The 25,068-nt window shown below is 34.6% G+C and overlaps 1 protein-coding gene and 1 long non-coding RNA gene across 2 annotated transcripts; one reads left to right on the top strand and one right to left on the bottom strand.

Moving 5' to 3' along the window:
* The first annotated feature begins 21,327 nt into the window (after positions 1-21,327).
* LOC145114719 (uncharacterized) lies at positions 21,328-21,707 on the top strand. Its single transcript, XR_013711173.1, has 3 exons — positions 21,328-21,344; positions 21,423-21,543; positions 21,627-21,707. It is a non-coding gene; the product is annotated as an uncharacterized LOC145114719 (long non-coding RNA).
* A 1,623-nt stretch (positions 21,708-23,330) lies between these two features.
* On the bottom strand, positions 23,331-23,651 carry LOC145113247 (putative lipid-transfer protein DIR1). The gene has a single exon (XM_079049358.1). The coding sequence runs from the start codon at positions 23,649-23,651 to the stop codon at positions 23,331-23,333; it is 321 nt and encodes a 106-aa protein (XP_078905484.1).
* Positions 23,652-25,068: the final 1,417 nt, after the last annotated feature.

Genomic DNA, 25,068 nt, shown 5'->3' with positions numbered 1-25,068 from the left:
GTCAAGAATATATATGAATGTTATGCTGGAATGGTTCAACATAAGGAAATTCTATATATGTTGCGTTCTCAAAATTCGATTATGATTACGACATCCCTCTTCATAGTTCGAATTATGAAAACATGGCAAATAAAAAAAATTTATAGCATAAATCATGTCCCATATGCTTTGGGTATAGGTTTGATTACATGTGCTATAATATTCATCCATTCTAAATTTTCCAAATGCCTAGGGCATTAAGATGGAAAAAGGAATAGAACTGGAAATGACTAAAATGATTAAGCAATTGTCGAGGACAGTTTGAGGTTTACCAAAGATTGATTACTCATGGACAATTGGAAGTATAGAGTAAGGACCATATTGACATATTTTGAAAAGAGGCAACTCTTGTTCATAAGTGATGGTCAAAATGGTAATATGGAATTGTCTCCATAGGTGGAAGTTATTCTTTGAATCTGTGTAAGATTAAAGAACTTAATGCTAAGAAGGATGTTCAAAGGAATGTACTTTGAATTGGAGACTTCATTTCCATGGAATTGTTTTCCATTGGAATACTTTGTAATGTCTGTTGCCAAGTCTTTGTGACTTCTGTGTATAGTCATTACAAGGGGATCATTGCATATAAGTTTAGAATCTAACAGATTACAGTAAATGGCAAGAGTTTGGTATTCTTGCATTTACAACGAGGATTGGAATTGTGAAATGAGCATCATTGGAATATTGTCAATTGATCTATATGTAAACATAGTATGCATACTTGGAGTATGGCATAATTGTTGTTTGGAAAAACATAGTGTACATGCTTGGAGCATGGGACAACTAATGTTTTAATTCAAGCATAAAGTTGATTAATTGAAACATAAATAATGAGTAATCAATATGGTGCTTAAATAAAAGGTGTTTTTATTTACACTCAAAGTGTTGGGGCCATATAAGATTAGTATTATTCTTGTGTTTCACTTTGCATGTTTTGACTTCCAGAATAATTATGTTATGGTATATATCATATTATTCAAACCATCCACAGTCAGTCATATGTTGGAAGTAGATATGAATCAAGACTGTCATGAATTTGGCTTGTATGATTTGTCTAAAGTGCTTTAGACAATCCAATGGTTGCTACAACATTCATGAGTACTCATAAGGGCTGAGTATTGGATTCAACCCACGCTCTCTTGCATCACTTCATGGAATTTATCTCGAGTGATCGTGAGACGGTAATATCATATAAATCTTCAAACCTAGAGATATGAGTTGTTGACTATGAGTTGGTTATTCATTGATTGTACAAAAACGCATTGGTAACTCGATGTTATAAAACGTGCCTTTGTGAATAATTCAACAAGTAGTTAGTACAAGCATATCAGTCGAAGTTTATCTGTTCCTTCTAGAAATAGAAGCGATATCTGGGCCCCTCGATGATTTGGTTTTGACTTATGTACCGGGCCCGGTCAGAACCTAATTGATGTGTTCAATTTAGTTCTATGTCGAAACAAATCAGAGATCGAGAAACAAATGCTGGACAATAAGTAAGACCATGTTCCATGTGTTTGTCCGGCTGATATCATGAGAACAGAGGATTATATGATCACTTATCTTAAATTGCGTATCATCATCATCTCAGTTCCGAGAGACTTTGAAAGAGCTACGATTGCTAGTCGGATTTTGAAGTCATATTTGCAAATATAGTTATTAGACTTATCCAAGTGGGAGACTGTTGGATATAGTGTCTAAGTCCATAACTTTATTTGATATGTACTTGACCCGACCCGGCATGGTCCATTTGGGTTGCATGGCATTGCAATACTTGGATAGACAAAATAAGAGAAAGTACACTTGTGATTATTAATATATTATAAGTTCTAATATATTAATAATAGTATTATTTAATTAGTATTGATCAAGTATTAATCTAGTATTAATTTGGTGATCAAAGTGAGACTAATTAAATATATAGGGTTGATTATGACAATCATCAATTCTTTTATGGTGGATTAATGATCCATGGTTTATGGGTTTGGTTATAACCATATGGAGCTCCATGGATAGTCCATGGGAGTTACAAACCCATGGGTCATGAGGAATGAAGAGTCATGACAATTAGGGTTTACATTTGTAACTCCTAATTATGACACACTATAAAAGAAACCCTATAGCATGCAAAATGGGCACTAGAGTATTCTTGTGAGGGCATAGCCGATTTTGAAGTGTAGAAGTATTCTCTCTAGTTATTCCAAGGTTGTAGTGTTGTGTGAAGCATTTGAGGCACAACATTTGGGGTGCTAGGCTCACAAAGTCTTGAAGGAATCCAAGCAACAACAAGGTATGTATTTCTACTAGTTTTTATGTTTTATATATTCCCCATGCCATGCTAGTTAGGAAATAACCTTGAAAAAGAAATTTGCATGTATATAGAGAAAACATAGATTCAAGGTTATTAGGGTTGCATGTACACTTAGGAAGTGTTAGAATGCTCAAAACCCATCATAGTGGTCTACTTAATATACAAGTAATATACCTATCCGATTTTTATACTTAGAGTATAAGTCCTTGGGAAACTTATACTTAACATTTATACTTGTATATCGACAAAGTATAATGCTTCTAACAATTTGCTACCATGAGCCTGTAACCGCTGCTATGACATAATACCTCTGATAAAACACACTCATGATTTACCATGAGAAACAACACCCTCATGATTTACCATGAGAAACAATACACTCATGATTTACCATGAGAAACAATACCGCATGCTTCATCGACGCCAAAACAATAACAAGTAAAAGGATAGTTCGTCACTCGTTTATGGTTGACTGTAGCTAACAGTCACAAGTGGGGTAGTCAACCCGTATACTAATTATACACGGCTTCCTCGCTCACACGGGATTAACGGTTACAGTTCATAGGATTTCCGCTAAGATCCCCAATCTTAGTTGATGAATACAATTACTCATGTAGACTTCGACGGCTTCCTATAGCTCTAACAACAAAAGCATTTTCATGTCTAAAACCCTAAGTTACTAGACTATGCTTTTAAACATTAGTCCTAACTTCATAACATTTAGGCAGTATAACAGCTATAACTTGAAGTAAAACCAGGTTTTATCTTGACATAAAACCAATAACAACAACAACATATAACATACCGAGTTTTATATTTTCATAAAAATAACAATAACAACATATAGCATACCAAGTTTTATCTTGACATAAAACCAATAATAGTAACATACTTTATAAATTAACATATAGAACTTCCGAATATAACTTCGGAACTATATCGCACACAACATATATATATAGAATCCTAAGTATAACTCAAGATCTACATTAGTATAATAACATGCTAACAAGTCGATAATAGTTGTATATATTCAAAATATTATATTTAGAACAACTATATCCCGGTTATTATAACTATCTACGTTGATACTAATATACTATCATATAGACATAATAATAACGTATATACAATATTTAGCATGCTTTTTCCCCCAAAATATTAGAAAGTGGGACCGTGAAACTCACCTTAATATCGTACTTTGACGGAATCTAACTGAAAACGCTCAGCGGTTCGCGATCACCGGGCTCGGGAAGCGAAACGGCTTCAGCACACGAGAGAGAAAGAAAGTAGAAAGGGTGTAATGAGCCTTGGGGTCGAAATGGCTATTTATAGGCTGATTTTTGGCCCTCACGACGTGAAAAACGATAGGTTCACGTCGTGAATTATGGTAAGAGTTATCCCATAGCTTTAACGCGTGTTTTCTAGCCCCGATTCGTGTCCTGCAGCGTCCTCATGTCGTGAGAAAACCATGCGCACGTCGTGAGCTTTTGGGTTATCGTTCCGTAGAATTCTAGCTTCAAAATGTGGCAGTTTGACTCCTCACTTCGTGAGTTTTTATGCTCACGTCGTGAGTTCAGTCAAATTAGGGTTTCTGACAGCGACATCTTCGGAAGGCCATAACTTTTGCATACGAACTCCGTTTTTGACGTTCTTTATATCCACACGTATGTATTTACGAGCACTACAACTCTATTTTAGACTCCAATAGCTAATTCTAAGTCTATTTTAAATTCCTCTTATTATAGAGATTTATAGTGTTCGGTTTATCATAACTTCTTCACGCGAAGTCAGATTTAGACGTTCTCTATAATTTTGGAATCGTATGGATGTATACTTTGAGTTGTATCATAAAAGTTCATATTTGTATTAGAATTTATCACGAATTACATAGATAGTTTGTCACTTTACTAGTTTAACAAAATCACATTACATGATTGGCATAATCACATGTGATTATTATTGACTTAATTTTGACGGGTGTTACATTCTCCCCCCGTTAAAGAAATTTCATCCCGAAATTTATCTTATGGACGAGGAACTGTTAATTAGTTGGGGAAAACATTGTGGATATTGCTTAGCTCTTGATGTAACTTAAGTTGTTATGCGACAGAACCAATTCTTGCTAGAATTTCAAAAGGTTCTATATATCGCGGGTTTAGTTTTCCTCGTTTCCCGAATCGAATCATGCTTTTACAAGGAGAGACCTTCATCATTACTCTATCTTGAACTTGGAATTCCAAAGGCTTACGTCTTACGTCGGCATAGCTCTTCTGACGATCACGTGCTGCCTTTAATCGATCCTTAATTTGCATAATCTTTTGAGTTGTATCGTGGATTATTTCTGGTCCAGTGCGTAAGGTATCGCCTGTACGTTCTCTAGCCATTTTCGTATCTCCAACTTCTGCCCAATATATTGGGTAACGACATTTTCGTCCATAAAGAGCCTCAAACGGTGCAGTCTTGATGCTGGTGTGATGACTATTGTTGTAGGAAAACTCAATTAACGGTAAATGAGTATCCCATGCATTTCTAAAGTCAATAACACAGGCTCGGAGCATATCTTCTAAAGTCTGAATGGTTCTCTCACTCTGACCATCAGTCTATGGATGGTAAGTTGTACTCATATCCAGACGTGTTCCTAAGGATTTTTGTAGAGATTTCCAAAATCGTGAAGTGAATCTACTATCTCGGTTAGAAATAATAGAATTTGGAACTCCATGCAATCTGAAAATTTCCTTAAGATAAACTCTAGTCAGCTTCTCCATCTTGCCGTTCTCCTTAATTGGTAAGAAATGGGCGGACTTAGTCAATCTATGGACTATTACCCAAATAGTGTCGAACCCACTAGGAGTTTTGGGTAACTTAGTGATGAAGTCCATTGATATCTGCTCCCATTTCCATTCAGGTATTTCCGGTTGTTGAAGTAAACCTGAAGGCTTTTGATGTTCTGCCTTTACTCTAGAACAAGTCAAGCAATTGCTCACATAAGTAGCAATTTTCGCCTTCATGTTTGGCCACCAATAATGTACTTTTAAGTCTAAGTACATTTTGTCAGAGCCTGGATGCACGGAATATCTGGACTTGTGGGCCTCTTCTAAGACCAAGTCCCTGACTCCACCGAACTTAGGCGTCCAAATTCGGTTCATAAAGCGTCGCGTTTCGTCATCTTTTTGTATAAGTTGCTTTTCCATTCCTCGCAAAGCTTCGTTATTGATATTTTCTTATTTTAGAGCCTCAAGTTGAGCTTCTCTAATTTGTGTGGCAAAGTTAGAATGGATAGTTATGGTTAATGCTCGTACCCGACGGGGTTTAATATATTCTTTCCGGCTCAAGGCATCTGCTACCATGCTTGCCTTTCCGGGATGATAACGAATATCACATTCGTAATCATTCAACAATTCAACCCATCTTCGTTGTCTCATATTAAGATCTTTTTGATTGAAGATGTGCTGGAGACTCTTGTGGTCGGTAAAAATAGTACACTTAGTACCGTATAAGTAATGTCTCCAGATTTTTAGTGCAAAAATTACAGTTCCCAATTGAAGATCATGGGTAGTGTAATTATTCTCATGCACCTTAAGTTGTCGTGATGTGTAGGCGATAACCTTTCCTCTTTGCATCAACACACATCCCAATCCTTGATTTGATGCGTCGCATTATACAACGAAATCTTCTGTTGGTGTCTTTGGTGCTTCTCAATTCCTGATTGCTTCAATCTTGGAGGGGTCAACATGAATTCCTTCGTTGCTAACTACATGACCTAAAAATTGTACTTCTCTAATCCAAAATTTACATTCGTAGAATTTGGCGTACAACTTTTCTTTTCTTAGTAGTTCCAAGATCATTTGCAAGTGTTGACTGTGTTCTTCCTTGGTTCGTGAATATATCAATATATCATCGATAAACACTATCACGAATTTATCCAAGTACGGTTTTCAAACACTATTCATGAGGTCCATGAACATTTTTGGGGCGCTGATAAATCCAAAGGCTTAGCTAGGAACTTAGAATGACCATACCGAGTCCTAAATGTTGTCTTCGAAACATCGGCTTCTTGTACTCCAAGTTGATGGTATCCTGATCTGAGATCTATCTTGAATCTTCTAAAATCTTCAAGTGTTTTAGTCTATCAAACACCGTATCTAATTTTAGTTGTGCATCGGTCTAACCAAAATTAAACATAGGTGATCAGTCTACGTTTAGTCGTGGTTCGTCCCATGTACAATAAAACTCGACTAAGTAGTTTGACCTAAAACATTGTGTTGTACAGTTATCGAGGGTTTGGGTTTTCTGTATATTTGGTTTATACATGTGTTCTCATCGTGGGATTGAGTTCATACATAACTCTATATCTTTGTGTTTGTTGTATTCATTGGTATTATTAATTATTGATTGTTACTTCAGGTCTAGCTGATAAGGCACCGGCCAGTCAGGATAGTCGGTGGGCAGGATCATTTTAGCATATAGCCGTTCTGAAATCCAGCAACCCAAATCGACATGTCTATCCTGTCACCGCTCCCATAAGTAGTCCTTCAGTAATATAATTACTAATACTTTATATTGTAGGCTAAGGGATATACCTAAACCTAACAGAGTAAGCCCTAAACTATAGTCGTGCTTTCTTAAGAAAGTACTAATTCACTATAGTTAATAGCTCTGATACCAATATGTCACACCCCGACCGTCGGCGGAAACACCGGGCAGTGTAACGTCATCTCTCGTATCATAGTTATCAACTTCCTGAAAACACATGCAATTTAAAATGCGTCAACATAAAGTTGGTGAGTTCACAGGTTTTGACTCTATATAAAAATAATACTTTTTCTGAGTTCAAAAGTTTAGTTTTGAAAGTATCATTTTTGACTCTCAAACATTTAGTATATATATCCTAGGTATAATGGTTTACTTACCAAATAAGTATATACCTATAAGTCTTATATATTAAAAATATAAATGTTTGTAACTTCATACAAACTAAATTGCTACGTATAAATCTTATTTCAATTCTATACGAGTAAAACCGGTACGTATAAATCTATTTCAATTCTATACGAGTAAGTAGAATAGGTATAGTGGTCTACTTAATATACAAGTAATATACCTATCCGATTTTTATACTTAGAGTATAAGTCCTTGGGAAACTTATACTTAAAATTTATACTTGTATATCGACAAAGTATAATGCTTCTAACAATTTGCTACCATGAGCCTGTAACCGCTGCTATGACATAATACCTCTGATAAAACACACTCATGATTTACCATGAGAAACAACACCCTCATGATTTACCATGAGAAACAATACACTCATGATTTACCATGAGAAACAATATCGCACGCTCCATCGACGCCGGAACAATAACAAGTAAAAGGATAGTTCGTCACTCACTTATGGTTGACTGTAGCTAACAGTCACAAGTGGGGTAGTCAACCCGTATACTAATTATACACGACTTCCTCGCTCACACGGGATTAACGGTTACAATTCAGAGGATTTCCGCTATGATACCAATCTTAGTTGATGAATACAATTACTCATGTAGACTTCGACGACTTCCTATAGCTCTAACAACAAAAGCATTTTCATGTCTAAAACCCTAAGTTACTAGACTATGCTTTTAAACATTAGTCCTAACTTCATAACATTCAGGCAGTATAACAGCTATAACTTGAAGTAAAACCAGGTTTTATCTTGACATAAAACCAATAAAAACAACAACATATAACATACCAAGTTTTATCTTGTCATAAAAATAACAATAACAACATATAGCATACCAAGTTTTATCTTGACATAAAACCAATAATAGCAACATACTTTATAAACTAACATATAGAACTTCCGAATATAACTTCAGAACTATATCGCACACAACATATATATAGAATCCTAAGTATAACTCAAGATCTACATTAGTATAATAACATGCTAACAAGTTGATAATAGTTGTATATATTCAAAATATTATATTTAGAACAACTATATCCCGGTTATTATAACTATCTACGTTGATACTAATATATTATCATATAGACATAATAATAACGTATATACAATATTTAGCATGCGTGTTAGATGTCATTTTATGCATCTTATAGGGTAGTTTTTATCATCACTTTAGCGTAATATTTTGTACATTTGCATGTAATTTAGATAAATAATGTTCAGCTCATGTCTTTCGTTAGAATTCCCGTACTGCTCATGTTTTTATGTCAATTTCAGATAGTTCGAGTGGAGCAGTTGGATGTGTGTTTGGAGCTTAAAATGGAGCTTTGGACTTATGAAGGATGTTGAGGAATGTTTGGAAGATGCTTTGGTCAAGAAACATTCGATCGAATTGATCACACGAAGAAAGAATCTGCAATCTAAAGTTAAAGGATGTTGCTGGCAACTTTGACCCCCTGTCAGTATTTTGACCATATCTCGAGAACCGTAACTTCGATTGACGCGATTCAAAATGATCTGAAAAGTAGACGAAATTTCGGACGTCTTAGGCATAACCTGCGATCGCAGGTTTCCTTCATGTGATCGCATGGGGCCTTTTTACGATCGCAGGTTAGGTCGCAACTTGTCTCCGAGGTTCTTTTGTGCCAAAAATTCATCCGAAAGTGAAAAATGAAAACCTGCGATCGCAGGTTTTGTACATGCGATCGCAGGTTGGCCAAAAAGTTCCAGAATAGCATCCTACTTCATTAAAAAGGCACGAGACACGTTTTCTTCAGAACCTGCGATCGCAGCTTTGATACATGCGATCGCAGGTGCGTTGTTTTTGCTGCTGGACGTATAAATAGACCCTGATAGCATCCATGTAACCCAAGTTGGCGATTCCAGAGGTACCAGACGACGAAAATACAATTTTGGAGGCGTTTCTTCTTCGATTTTAGCGATTTCTGAAGATCTGAAGACTGTGGATCATCTCCTACGTTTAGTTTAGTAAGATTTAGTAGTTTAATGTTTCTTTTTATTGTTTTAGATCAGATTTTGGCCATGTATGGCTAAACCCTAGTTTTCAGTTCTGCATAAGACAAGTACTTTTCATGTGATTGATCATTAGATCTGGTTTTTGATTTGTGTTTCTATCTAGATTCTTCAGTTTTGTTCTTGATGAATGTTTGATTTTGATTCTTGTTAGTCTGATCACCTAGCTAGGGTTTTATCATTCCAGTTAATCAGTTAATAGAATCCGTAATTGTTCTAATTAATTGGTAATAAGTAACAAGTAATAAATCGGTTCCGTGTTTGGGATTTGACTTTATTATAAACTGTAAAAATCATACCTTTACGCTTCCGAGCTTGTGAGAAGTATTGGGTATTGCTCGGAATTTTACAAAGAACTTAATGCAACTTTTCTGATCTTAATTAAGAGCTTGTTTGATTAGATAGTAAAAAGTTAGGGTTAATTGAAGAGCTTGTTTTGGTTAACTAAATAAGCTAAAAGAGAAATTACTATAGCTTGTTAGTTTTTCTCAGTACCAGCTTAGATAGAACGCATCTCAAATAATCAGATCTGGACCAGTTGCATGATTAGGAAAGTCACAGCAGAGCTGAAACCATTTTTATTATTGATTTTCGTTTACTTTATTATCACTGCATTCCTAGTTATTAGTTTTAATCAAAAACCCCCCTTTTATATTCTGTTTCTTGACTAGATGTGCCTGATGCAAAAAGGCATTGACTTTTAGGCTGTGTCCCTGAGGATTCGACCCTGCTTCCCTGTGCTATATTTTTAGTGCAACCAGCAGTGATAAATTTATTTGTTTAATACGTGCGCGACAGCGGTTCTAACAAATTGGCGCCGTTGCCGGGGACACGGTACTGCTAATTGTTTTGTGCCAAAATCTTTACGTACAGGTAATCTAGTCTTCAGGAATGGTCGAGCCAACGACCTTAAAAAAGGGCGGCTTTCCGGGAGGCAACCCGATGAGTAGTTTTTAGTTTTTTTGCTTTCAATAAAGAGATGGTCACAGTCCCAAGCAAGCTTGGGGAAATTAGAGGATCGACGGAGTTACTGAAATCCAGATTTTTCGTCAACATTCATCGTCAAAATCAGATTTTTGCAAACTTATCAGATACATTCTTTCCTAGCTGCACATTTTTGTTTATTTTTTTTATTGAGCTGTTCATTCCTCTCTGAGCATTGAGGACAATGCATCATTTTAAGCTTGGGGAGGGGATTAGTGTAAAAAATTTTGCATTTTTTGTTAAAATTTTAATTTTTCAGTTTTTCATTTAAAATTTTCAAGTTTTATTTTTATTTTTGCATTTTATTCTATTGCATTTGCATATTAAAAAATCTGAAAAATCCAAAAATATTTTATTTTCTGTTTTTATTTTTCTGCATTCATAATAAAAAGCTGAAAAAGATTTTTATTTCTAGTTATTTTTTATTTTCTGCATACTAAAATTTTAAAAAAAATAATAAAGAAATTGAAAAATTACATGAGATGAGGATATCTTTTTACATTCGATAGCTCTGTTAAGAGGAAGTGTGATAGTTACCAAAAATAACCGTCTCATTACAAACAATTATAATTAGTATCATATAGTGCTTTAAATGTTTTCAATATGAACCAACATAAGAGTCAGATAAATTTTACAATGGAAGTGTGGGATGGAAAAACGAACAGTGTTTTGAAAATAATTTCCTTAGATGCCTTAAAAAGAACCTAGATTGGATAACCCTTATCATTCCTTGAAGTACTGAACCCTATAGTTTCTGCGCCTTTTGAGGTTAGGAGGGAACTCTCGTTATACCCACAAAATAGTTATCATTTTTGAAGTATTGAAGATATGGTGGGCCTCAAAGTAAAATCCGCGCCCGATCTATATATATGTTAGAATTGGTATATCAAGCAACTTGAAGAAATCTGCAATTCAAAGTCAAATCCAAGTCAAGTTCAAGTCAAAATCAAGAAGCAAACAAGTTAAATTTGAAGAGTTGATCAAGACAAAGAAGACGTGTGGTATAATGAGATTGATCCATCGATAGTGGAATCATAGGGGTAAGCTTGGATTTTCTGTCCATAATTGAGCTTACCGCGTTTACTGGACGAGTTCGGAAAAAAATGAGGGGTTGGTCAAGCTATGTTTTTATAAACGAATTTTCGTGAAATTATTTTTAAAAATACACTGTTTTCACAAATTTAATTCGGCGTAAAAATTATTTGCTCAAGCTTGGTTTGACTTATTAAATATGAAATACGAATCGTTAATATAAAGTATTGAGACTGTTATCTAGGTAGTGATTTCATTGGAGCTTCCTCGTTGTGAAATCTGATCATGTGAAAAAAAAAGAGTGAAGTGTTTTGATAAAGTTTAAATTTTTAGTTTCCTTAATCTTGTTTTAGTTTTTATTCTAAGATCCTTTTTATGTCATCTACATCTTTCTATCTGTTTGTAATGTTTTATCTTTTTCTTACTTGAGGACAATTAAGGTTTAAGCTTGGGGAGATTTGTTAGATGCCATTTTATGCATCTTATAGGGTAGTTTTTATCATCATTTTAGCATCATATTTTGTACATTTGCATGTCATTTAGATAAATAATGTTCAGCTCATGTCTTTCGTTAGAATTCCCGTACTGCTCATGTTTTTATGTCAATTTCAGATAGTTCGAGTGGAGCAGTTGGATGTGTGTTTGGAGCTTAAAATGGAGCTTTGGACTTATGAAGGATGTTGAGGAATGTTTGGAAGATGCTTTGGTCAAGAAACATTCGATCGAATTGATCACACGAAGAAAGAATCTGCAATCTAAAGTTAAAGGATGTTGCTGGCAACTTTGACCCCCTGTCAGTATTTTGACCATATCTCGAGAACCGTAACTCCGATTGACGCGATTCAAAATGATCTCAAAAGTAGACGAAATTTCGGATGTCTTAGGCATAACCTGCGATCGCAGGTTTCCTTCATGCGATCGCATGGGGCCTTTTTACGATCGCAGGTTAGGTCGCAACTTGTCTCCGAGGTTCTTTTGTGCCAAAAATTCATCCGAAAGTGAAAAATGAAAACCTGCGATCGCAGGTTTTGTACATGCGATCGCAGGTTGGCCAAAAAGTTCCAGAATAGCATCCTACTTCATTAAAAAGGCACGAGACACGTTTTCTTCAGAACCTGCGATCGCAGCTTTGATACATGCGATCGCAGGTGCGTTGTTTTTGCTGCTGGACGTATAAATAGACCCTGATAGCATCCATGTAACCCAAGTTGGCGATTCCAGAGGTACCAGACGACGAAAATACAATTTTGGAGGCGTTTCTTCTTCGATTTTAGCGATTTCTGAAGATCTGAAGACTGTGGATCATCTCCTACGTTTAGTTTAGTAAGATTTAGTTGTTTAATGTTTCTTTTTATTGTTTTAGATCAGATTTTGGCCATGTATGGCTAAACCCTAGTTTTCAGTTCTGCATAAGACAAGTACTTTTCATGTGATTGATCATTAGATCTGGTTTTTGATTTGTGTTTCTATCTAGATTCTTCAGTTTTGTTCTTGATGAATGTTTGATTTTGATTCTTGTTAGTCTGATCACCTAGCTAGGGTTTTATCATTCCAGTTAATCAGTTAATAGAATCCGTAATTGTTCTAATTAATTGGTAATAAGTAACAAGTAATAAATCGGTTCCGTGTTTGGGATTTGACTTTATTATAAACTGTAAAAATCATACCTTTACGCTTCCGAGCTTGTGAGAAGTATTGGGTATTGCTCGGAATTTTACAAAGAACTTAATGCAACTTTTCTGATCTTAATTAAGAGCTTGTTTGATTAGATAGTAAAAAGTTAGGGTTAATTGAAGAGCTTGTTTTGGTTAACTAAATAAGCTAAAAGAGAAATTACTATAGCTTGTTAGTTTTTCTCAGTACCAGCTTAGATAGAACGCATCTCAAATAATCAGATCTGGACCAGTTGCATGATTAGGAAAGTCACAGCAGAGCTGAAACCATTTTTATTATTGATTTTCGTTTACTTTATTATCACTGCATTCCTAGTTATTAGTTTTAATCAAAAACCCCCCTTTTATATTCTGTTTCTTGACTAGATGTGCCTGATGCAAAAAGGCATTGACTTTTAGGCTGTGTCCCTGAGGATTCGACCCTGCTTCCCTGTGCTATATTTTTAGTGCAACCAGCAGCGATAAATTTATTTGTTTAATACGTGCGCGACAGCGGTTCTAACAAATTGGCGCCGTTGCCGGGGACACGGTACTGCTAATTGTTTTGTGCCAAAATCTTTACGTACAGGTAATCTAGTCTTCAGGAATGGTCGAGCCAACGACCTTAAAAAAGGGCGGCTTTCCGGGAGGCAACCCGATGAGTAGTTTTTAGTTTTTTTGCTTTCAATTAAGAGATGGTCACAGTCCCAAGCAAGCTTGGGGAAATTAGAGGATCGACGGAGTTACTGAAATCCAGATTTTTCGTCAACATTCATCGTCAAAATCAGATTTTTGCAAACTTATCAGATACATTCTTTCCTAGCTGCACATTTTTGTTTATTTTTTTTATTGAGCTGTTCATTCCTCTCTGAGCATTGAGGACAATGCATCATTTTAAGCTTGGGGAGGGGATTAGTGTAAAAAATTTTGCATTTTTTGTTAAAATTTTAATTTTTCAGTTTTTCATTTAAAATTTTCAAGTTTTATTTTTATTTTTGCATTTTATTCTATTGCATTTGCATATTAAAAAATCTGAAAAATCCAAAAATATTTTATTTTCTGTTTTTATTTTTCTGCATTCATAATAAAAAGCTGAAAAAGATTTTTATTTCTAGTTATTTTTTATTTTCTGCATACTAAAATTTTAAAAAAAATAATAAAGAAATTGAAAAATTACATGAGATGAGGATATCTTTTTACATTCGATAGCTCTGTTAAGAGGAAGTGTGATAGTTACCAAAAATAACCGTCTCATTACAAACAATTATAATTAGTATCATATAGTGCTTTAAATGTTTTCAATATGAACCAACATAAGAGTCAGATAAATTTTACAATGGAAGTGTGGGATGGAAAAACGAACAGTGTTTTGAAAATAATTTCCTTAGATGCCTTAAAAAGAACCTAGATTGGATAACCCTTATCATTCCTTGAAGTACTGAACCCTATAGTTTCTGCGCCTTTTGAGGTTAGGAGGGAACTCTCGTTATACCCACAAAATAGTTATCATTTTTGAAGTATTGAAGATATGGTGGGCCTCAAAGTAAAATCCGCTCCCGATCTATATATATGTTAGAATTGGTATATCAAGCAACTTGAAGAAATCTGCAATTCAAAGTCAAATCCAAGTCAAGTTCAAGTCAAAATCAAGAAGCAAACAAGTTAAATTTGAAGAGTTGATCAAGACAAAGAAGACGTGTGGTATAATGAGATTGATCCATCGATAGTGGAATCATAGGGGTAAGCTTGGATTTTCTGTCCATAATTGAGCTTACCGCGTTTACTGGACGAGTTCGGAAAAAAATGAGGGGTTGGTCAAGCTATGTTTTTATAAACGAATTTTCGTGAAATTATTTTTAAAAATACACTGTTTTCACAAATTTAATTCGGCGTAAAAATTATTTGCTCAAGCTTGGTTTGACTTATTAAATATGAAATACGAATCGTTAATATAAAGTATTGAGACTGTTATCTAGGTAGTGATTTCATTGGAGCTTCCTCGTTGTGAAATCTGATCATGTGAAAAAAAAAGAGTGAAGTGTTTTGATAAAGTTTAAATTTTTAGTTTCCTTAATCTTGTTTTAGTTTTTATTCTAAGATCCTTTTTATGTCATCTACATCTTTCTATCTGTTTGTAATGTTTTATCTTTTTCTTACTTGAGGACAATTAAGGTTTAAGCTTGGGGAGATTTGTTAGATGCCATTTTATGCATCTTATAGGGTAGTTTTTATCATCATTTTAGCATCATATTTTGTACATTTGCATGTCATTTAGATAAATAATGTTCAGCTCATGTCTTTCGTTAGAATTCCCGTACTGCTCATGTTTTTATGTCAATTTCAGATAGTTCGAGTGGAGCAGTTGGATGTGTGTTTGGAGCTTAAAATGGAGCTTTGGACTTATGAAGGATGTTGAGGAATGTTTGGAAGATGCTTTGGTCAAGAAACATTCGATCGAATTGATCACACGAAGAAAGAATCTGCAATCTAAAGTTAAAGGATGTTGCTGGCAACTTTGACCCCCTGTCAGTATTTTGACCATATCTCGAGAACCGTAACTCCGATTGACGCGATTCAAAATGATCTCAAAAGTAGACGAAATTTCGGACGTCTTAGGCATAACCTGCGATCGCAGGTTTCCTTCATGCGATCGCATGGGGCCTTTTTGCGATCGCAGGTTAGGTCGCAACTTGTCTTCGAGGTTCTTTTGTGCCAAAAATTCATCCGGAAGTGAAAAATGAAAACCTGCGATCGCAGGTTGTGTACATGCGATCACAGGTGCGTTGTTTTTGCTGTTGGACGTATAAATAGACCCTGATAGCATCCCTGTAACCCAAGTTGGCGATTCCAGAGGTACCAGACGACGAAAATACGATTTTGGAGGCGTTTCTTCTCCGATTTTAGCAATTTCTGAAGATCTGAAGACTGTGGATCATCTCCTACGTTTAGTTTAGTAAGATTTAGTAGTTTAATGTTTCTTTTTATTGTTTTAGATCAGATTTTGGCCATGTCTGGCTAAACCCTAGTTTTCAGTTCTGCATAAGACAAGTACTTTTCATGTGATTGATCATTAGATCTGGTTTTTGATTTGTGTTTCTATTTAGATTCTTCAGTTTTGTTCTTAATGAATGTTTGATTTTGATTCTTGTTAGTCTGATCACCTAGCTAGGGTTTTATCATTCCAGTTAATCAGTTAATAGAATCCGTAATTGTTCTAATTAATTGGTAATAAGTAACAAGTAATAAATCGGTTCCGTGTTTGGGATTTGACTTTATTATAAACTGTAAAAATCATACATTTACGCTTCCGAGCTTGTGAGAAGTATTGGGTATTGCTCGAAATTTTACAAAGAACTTAATGCAACTTTTCTGATCTTAATTAAGAGCTTGTTTGATTAGACAGTAAAAAGTTAGGGTTAATTGAAGAGCTTGTTTTGGTTAACTAAATAAGGTAAAAGAGAAATTACTAGAGCTTGTTAGTTTTTCTCAGTACCAGCATAGATAGAACGCATCTCAAATAATCAGATCTGGATCAGTTGCATGATTAGGAAAGTCACAGCAGAGCTGAAACCATTTTTATTATTGATTTTCGTTTACTTTATTATCACTGCATTCCTAGTTATTAGTTTTAATCAAAAACCCCCCTTTTATATTCTGTTTCTTGACTAGATGTGCCTGATGCAAAAAGGCATTGACTTTTAGGCTGTGTCCCTGAGGATTCGACCCTGCTTCCCTGTGCTATATTTTTAGTGCAACCAACAGTGATAAATTTATTTGTTTAATACGTGCGCGACAGCGGTTCTAACAATGCGTTTTCCCCCAAAATATTAGAAAGTGGGTCCGTGAAACTAACCTTAATATCGTACTTTGACGGAATCTAACTGAAAACGCTCAGCGGTTTGCGATCACCGGGCTCGGGAAGCGAAACGGCTTCAGCAACGAGAGAGAAAGAAAGTAGAAATTGTGTAATGAGCCTTGGGGTCGAAATGGCTATTTATAGGCTGATTTTTGGCCCTCACGACGTGAAAAATGATAGGTTCACGTCGTGAATTATGGTAAGAGTTATCCCATAGCTTTAACGTCGTGAGTTCAGTCAAATTAGGGTTTCTGACAGCGACATCTTCGGAAGGCCATAACTTTTGCATACGAACTCCGTTTTTGACGTTCTTTATATCCACGCATAGGTATTTACGAGAATTACAACTTTATTTTTAGACTCCAATAGCTAATTCTAAGTCTATTTTAAATTCCTCTTATTATAGAGATTTATAGTGTTCGGTTTATCATAACTTCTTCACGCGAAGTCAGATTTAGACGTTGTCTATATTTTTGGAATCGTATGGACGTATACTTTGAGTTGTATCATAAAAGTTCATATTTGTATTAGAATTTATCATGAATTACATAGTAAGTTTGTCACTTTACTAGTTTAACAAAATCACATTACATGATTGGCATAATCACATGTGATTATTATTGACCTAATTTTGACGGGTGTTACACTCTGATTTTTGAATAAGCATAAATAAATTTTTTAAAATTACCGTGAATTTGAGGATGTCACACATGAAGTGGCATGGCTTAAATTATTGTGTTTTTCAGATGAGTCCCATGGCGTGGCAAGAGAAATGTCATGACGTGGCGACTGTTTTGGCCCAAGCCCATAATTTTTGGGTTTCCTCTGTATTTAAGCCTCTAACCTTATATTTAGGGCATCATTTCCATCCTCAATCACCTCCAAGAACCTTGAAGTAAACCCTAATACCATCTCCTCCATATTTGAGCTTACTTTTGGTGATTATATGCTTTTGGAAGGAAGAAGAAGACCCTTGTGGTGTAGAGAACCTCTAGATAAGCTTAGAGATTTCATTTGAGAAATGTTTAGACCATTGTAAGTGTTCAAGAGCCAAGCTTTATGTTGCATGCTTCTAGATATAGGTTCATTGTCCCCTTTTCTTCATGTTGTGGAAGTTTGGAGGAATGGATTCCATAAAGTTGGCAACTTTATGAATTTATGAGGCCCTTGGGTTTATATGATCTAGATCTAGAGTTTTATGGTGTATTTGGTCTCATGGACAAATTTGAGTTAATTTTTTCCATGTTTTTTTACCTATTTTGGAAGATACATGCATGTCCATAAATCACTAAATTTTATGATGATTTAGGTGTAGGAAATCCTTCTGGAAGTTATGGACTTGTGGATTTGGTGATTAAGTGCTTAATGGTTGAGTTCATGCCTTATGATGTTGTTAAGGACCTAGGTTTAGGGATATTGACTTATTGGGATGCCTTAATGGATAAAATTGGAAACTTAATCCATCAATACCTTGGAAAGGACTAGATCTGAGCTTTGTAGCTCATGAAGTGGAAGGAAAACCGCTTAATCTATTTAGCTGTTGAGACCAGTTTCCATGACATGGAATTTTGACCGCCACGACGTGGCGACCTGGGGGGATGCACGCCTATTTTTTCATTATTTTTCCACGGCATGTCAAATAGGAGGTCGCGACGTGGAGACTTGCTGAAGTTGGATTTGACCATCGACTTTTGACCATGGTTGACTTTCGGTCAATTGGATACTTTTGGAAGGTGGGGTAAGGGTTTACTTTGTGTAGTTTATTAGGAGGTGTATATCACTCGTTCATTGGCTATGAAAGTTGTTAGCTATAGACTACGTCTGTGAGGTAGGTCTTTTCACTATACTCTGTAGGATGGTAGTTGTCTTTGTGATACTTGCATGGAAGACCAGGGTGTAGCCCTTGGCATATGTATGAAAGACCAGGATTTGGCTCCTAGCAATTGCATGGAAGACCAGGATCTGGTCCTTGACATTTGTATGTAGGATGCTAGTTGTCTTCATGATACTTTCATAGAAGACCAGGATATGGCCCCTGACACTTGTTTATAAGACCAGAATTGGCCCTCGACATTGCAAGGAAATACCATGATTTGGCCCATGGCAGGAAGTGACTATAAGACTATGAATTAGCCCATAACATGCATTATCTTATGTATGGTATGTGGTATTTTGGGAACTCACTAAGCTTTTTGTTTACAGTTTTGTGGTTTAAATATTTTCAGGTACTTCCAGTTCCAAAATGAAGGGCCCGGCTAGACTGCACAACATTCCCCCGATGGCATTTTCCGACTGACTATTATTGTTTTACTTTGACGTATGAGAGATATATTACACTATGATTGGTTTTCAAATAAATGTTTGTATGGATTTGATGGTTTAAAAATGAAAATTTTATTGGTATTTTTGGGATGTTACATAATCTCCTTTGTTTCTGATAGTTTTATGTTACACACATTGCAAGATCTGATGAACAAAACTTTCTAAAGGCTTTGACGGCTTATGTATATGGTAATTACAAGCAATAAAGAGTATGACCAAATGAAGATGCAATTAAACATTGTTTTTAACATGCGAAAATGGAAATCATGGTGGTTTGTTTGTCAATAAGTTTCCCTTTCACATGGATATCTCTTTACATCAAGGTATAAAAGACCAGGTTTTCTATTTGGAAGGCAATCACATGCACTCAATTATTTCAAAGGTAATTCATTAGCCACTAATACCTAATTCTCTCTTTTTTTTACTGTGGATAAATAAATAAGGCCAAATTCAGTTCCATACTTTCTCTGTTAAGTCGTTCTTTATGCATGTAAGTCAAAAATAAACTACCGTTATGGATTACTCGATTAGGTTTTGATTTTATTTATAACATTAGATATGAAAAATCAAAGATGTTATTTACTATGGACAAAGACAATGAAATCTTGTGTTGAAGGATAAGATGGTTTTCCTCTTGTAGTGTTTTCTTAATGTTAATTGGACTAACATCTACCCTTTGTTCCCATATTTTTTTTAAATGATAAAATTTATAATTTATGAAACATCTGCCAACTAATTTATTTATCTCAAACTAAAATATCGGTTTCCAATCTAAATATTATTTGGTTTTTAATTGTTTAGCTTTTATTTATCTATATAGATTTGAATTTTATTCTTTTTATTTATGTATGTCTTTATGTTCCATTATAAGATTTAAAAAAAACAGTGGTATTGTTTCCTTTGAAGTTTTGAAACAATTTTAAATATTAATTAAAAACAACGATTTTAGATATTAATTAAGAAATAACGATGATAGATTTAAGAATAAAATATCAAATTCTATATAAAAATAACTATTTTGTACATTCATTATTAATGATTAAGATTTTTATACTCTATATATTTTAATTTAAAATAAAAATAAATAATTAAATAAATGAATAAGGGTAAATAGGTAATTTGATAATTAGTTTCCACAAATAATATCCTATAATTATGGTAACCATTGACTTCAGCTACTAGGCTTTTTAAAACCACTGTAACCCTAATCAAACCATCTCCAGCCGTCACCTCCATCCTTATGCCTCTCACCACCGGCCGCCACCCTACCCTCTTGCTCCTCCGACCACCGTATCCACTGCCCTTCTGTCCCAACCAGGTGGCGAGATTGGAGAAAGCCAACAACACATCCCCTTTTACAGACTTATCCCCTTCTGTCCCGATTTATCCCCTTTTCACGATCTAGGTATGATTTTCGATTAGGGTTCTTATTATATAAATTTGGGGTTGCTGGAAATCTTTTTCACACACACAAATCGGGAATTCCTTGATCATCAACTTGAAACCCGTTTTCTTCTTCTCTCTTGTGATACCACTTCTCGATCAACATCGCTTGTATGAGAATCCATGGACTCTTCCTCGTTCTCACTCTCAGCTTCTCTCCCTCTCTCGATTCCAGTCGCACACAAAACACACACACAATCCACCCACACCCATTTCATGTTGTTTCAGAGGATATTATGAACTTGATCGTCGAATCTGGTGTTGTTCCAGCCCTAGTACGACATCTTCAAGCGCCACAGTCACCATAAGAGGTTGTTACTGGCACAATACCGTATGAACATGAGGTGGAAAAAGGAAGTGCTTTTACTCTCGGACTTCTTGCAATTAAGGTGGGTACTCATTTGAATTGCATAACCTTGTCAATTAAAATAAACGAGAATCCAAAAGATTATATTTGATAAAATTACTGTTATTAATGGCGATAGATTGTTTCCTCTTGAATCCGTTCACAAACAATTTCTGAACACTTTCAAAAACCTTCCCATTGTTTTAACAGCCTAAGCATCAACAACACATAGTGGATGCTGGAGCCTTACCTCATCTGGTTGGTATTCTTAAGAGACACCTGGATGGCCAAAGTTCTCGAGCGCTGAATGGTGCCATAAGGAAAGCAGCTGATGCAATCACCAACCTTGCTCATTAAAATAACAGCATCAAGACCCTTGTTAGGTCTGTTTCCCTCCATCTTTTTCAGATGCTATTAATGTATTTTAGTACCTTTAGTTCATCACATTTTTTCATGTTTAGGGTTGAAGGTGGCATTCCACCACTTGTTGAATTGTTAGAATCCAGTGATGCTAAAGTGCAAAGAGCTGCAGCGGGGGCCTTGCGTACACTAGCTTTCAAAAATGATGAAAACAAAAACCAGGTTGATGCTTTTATAATTTAGTGAAGCTTCTTTTTGGGATCAAGAACTAAATTTTGTCTAATATATCCATGAAACATTTGCAGATAGTGGAATGTAATGCTCTGCCCACCCTTGTTCTAATGCTTCATTCAGAAGATGCTGCTATACACTATGAAGCTGTTAGTTTCTGTACCATTTCTTAAATACCAATTAGTGTGTATACATCTATTGCATTAGATATTTCAGTATGTTTGACTTTCTTTTGACTTTGGAAAGATGTAAAGGAAATGGCCAAAAGGATCAACGATTTATGTGGTAAGCTAATTCTATCGGAATAGAATCACGAATTCAAATTCTATCGGAATGGAAACACGAATTCTAATTCTGTTGGAATGGAATATGGATTTTTTCTCATTGATTATACATGTTCTACAATTTTTGGTTATTGGTTTTGGTGCAGTTAACAAGTCCGCTTATTTTTCCAAAGGAATATAGTTTTTTATTTATCATTTGCTAATGCGTTATTGGATTCTAAACTACAATTGGATTTGTTTTCACAGAAGTTGATGCTTGAAGAACGGTCAACAAAATTAAAAGTGTTTCTTAGCAACATTATTCTTTTAGAATGAATTAGTGTATTTGTTAGATTTTGATGTTTTTTTTTCCCGATTTGAAAGTTTTTTAGTTTTATTCTTTAACAATAAATGTAATTCTTAACAATTGTTACATGTATTCTATAAGAATTAATGTAATTTTTGTTTTAATTCTTCAATTGCTGGTTCGAGAATTTGTTATTCTACAAGAAATTTTTAAAGTCATGATCAAGAAATTTGTTATTCTAGAATATTATTATTTTTGAACATACTCAAACATATTCTGTCAGAATGTCCGAATTAAAAACCTTATAATTAGTAAAAATCGGATTTTTAAAATTAATAGAATCTATGATCCCTTAAAATATGCAAATTTCTTTTATTAAATATGTATTAATTGACTAAAATACCCTTCTAGTTAAATTAGATGGTATTTTTCAATTATTTTTAATTCAATAATATGTATTAATCACTTTCTTAAAATAAGTAAAATGATTGGTCCACATTTATACATACAATAACACAATAATTAGTTTTAATAGAATAACCTAAGCCCACAGGTTATAACCCAATGTACAAAATAAAAGATGTAAATTCCCTTGCGTGCAAGGCACATGGATAGGGTTAACGGACACCTTTAAATGTCATGAGTCGAATGGACCATTTGTGCAAGAAAAACCCACCATAAGGATAACTACATAAGGATAACTGGTGCAAGAAAAAAAAGGTTGGACTTAAATTGTCAAATCAATCATACCAATGGACCATTTGTGTAGTTTATTCTTTAAAAAAGAAACAAATTAATGTTTACGTGACAACCCAACTCACTCGGTCGTTTCAACTCAAGCCCATATTTTTTATATATATTTTCATTTCGTGCTTAATGGCAAGGCGTTTGACAAGACTTTGTTTATTTAAATTACATCTAAAAATAAGTTTTCATTGGAAATAATAGTTTTCTAAATAGCATTTGTACGTACGAAACAAATATATATATATAACAGATACCAACACAAAAACATAAACATAAACTTTATAATACTGAGCTGGTCAAACAAGATCACAAACTGTTACACCACCACCATTTCACCTCCTGCAGCCCCACCTTACTTCAATGGAATACTAATTAAACCCTAAACAAGACACAAAACGCAGCCATAATAAACAAGGATATATTATAACAAAGACGACAAAAGGACCAGAAATTTGATCTATCTAACAATGGTAGGTGGCTTGAGGTAATTTGCATTTTGCAGGTAGCTCCATTGCATGGGTTGGGTCAATTTCGTAAATAGGCAACAAGCTTGAGTCTTTCAACTTGCAGAGACATGGCATATCAGCTTTAGTGAGGGCAGCACAACACTCGGGTGTTGGTAGTGGAAGAGGGTCCACACCTTTTGCCACCGCCGGCTGGCAGGTCTTTAGGCCATCGGTGGTCACCCCACATATGGAGAAACCATTTGTAGTCATCGGTTCAGTCACAATAGTTGCAACCAGAACTAGAGCTACAATAACTAGCTTTGTGTAGGACTCCATTGGATATATTTTTGCGAGATTCTCACTTAAACTGTTTGTTTGTTGGTGTGTTTTTTGAGGGGTACGCATGGTTGGCTTATATAGAGAAAGAAAGTGCAACACTTGCTTGCATTTATGTGGTGAGAGGACAAAATGGTCCTACCACATTTTTTTAATTATTTTAATTATTCTATCCATTAGGTTGAGTATTTGTAGGGTTGTTTACTGTTTGGATAAAACTGAATTGTCCAATTGGACAATTTGGATTGGACTATTTGGTTCGGATATTCGGATCTTTGGATTGGTTTTCAACAAAACCGAATTATTATTTTGGATTTCGGATTAATTTTGGTTTATATAATAAGAACCGAATAGTCCAAAAAAACCGAATAAACATTTATTATCTATTTATCTATAATATATATCTATAGTTATTTATTAATTTTGTAATTTATTTTTTCAAATAGGTTCAAAACGTTTCACCCGATAAAAAAAACATTAATATGCATTTTCTCTTAAAAGTTTTCTATCTATAAAATATTTAACTATAATATATCTTATTAGTAGTTGTTTATAAATTTCAAATCACAACTAAATGATTTGTTTTCGCTTCTTGTGTAAAGTTTGGTAATATTATAATTATATGTCATTTTAAAATGTTTCGGTTTTTTAAAACCGAATTATAAAAACCGATCCAACCGAATTGTAATTTGATCGGATCGGATCGGATTTGAATTTAGTTTGGATTATTTGGATCCATGTTTTGAAAACCGAAATCAATTTGGATTCACTTGATTGGATCGGATCAAACCGATCCATCCAAACGAACACCCCTAAGTATTTGAGTGAATGAGAGCTTTTATAATTCATTAGTTTTTTATAATTTTCTCCTTTAAAAAAAAAGAACAAAAAGAAAAAGAACAACATTTGGAAGAGGTTAAAGCTTTTATTTTAAATAAAAATCTCATAATTAATACTACAGAAAGTATTTCAATTCGCCATCTTGAAAGTAGACAACGAACATATTAATGACAACTTATTGTCACATAACCACATTGAGAGGGTGAACGAAATGTTTCATCCATTTAAGACATATGCTCTCGAAGTTGATTGATTATTAGAGATTAGGGCCGGTCCAAACGTATTTTGGATCCAGAGCGAGACGGAAAAAATGGCCCCAAAATTAGATGATGCGACTTATTATTTAAATTTAAAAAATTTAATACCAAAAAAATTATTGTGATTTAACGCTATAAATAAATTATGTTTTTTGTTCAATATTTTGATGTTTATCGGTAGATTATACTTTTATTGTTCTTTTTCATTGCTTTCTACAATAATAATGGGCATGCTCCTCAAAAACAAAAAGAATCATAAGCCCAAGAATGTGGTCCTTTTCTCAAAACTTTGAATGATTGTACATGACCATTTTCAAAAA

Source organism: Lactuca virosa, chromosome 5, assembly GCF_052849685.1.
Source record: "Lactuca virosa cultivar CGN04683 chromosome 5, Lactuca_virosa_CGN04683_v6, whole genome shotgun sequence".
In the NCBI taxonomy this organism is placed as follows: Eukaryota; Viridiplantae; Streptophyta; class Magnoliopsida; order Asterales; family Asteraceae; genus Lactuca; species Lactuca virosa.
Note: the sequence above shows the minus strand (reverse complement) of the source record. Positions and strands in the feature narration are given on the sequence as shown.

Bases quoted from the DNA above. Each gene is read 5' to 3' on its own strand.
- LOC145113247 (XM_079049358.1), bottom strand. From the start codon at position 23,651: ATGGAGTCCTACACAAAGCTAGTTATTGTAGCTCTAGTTCTGGTTGCA.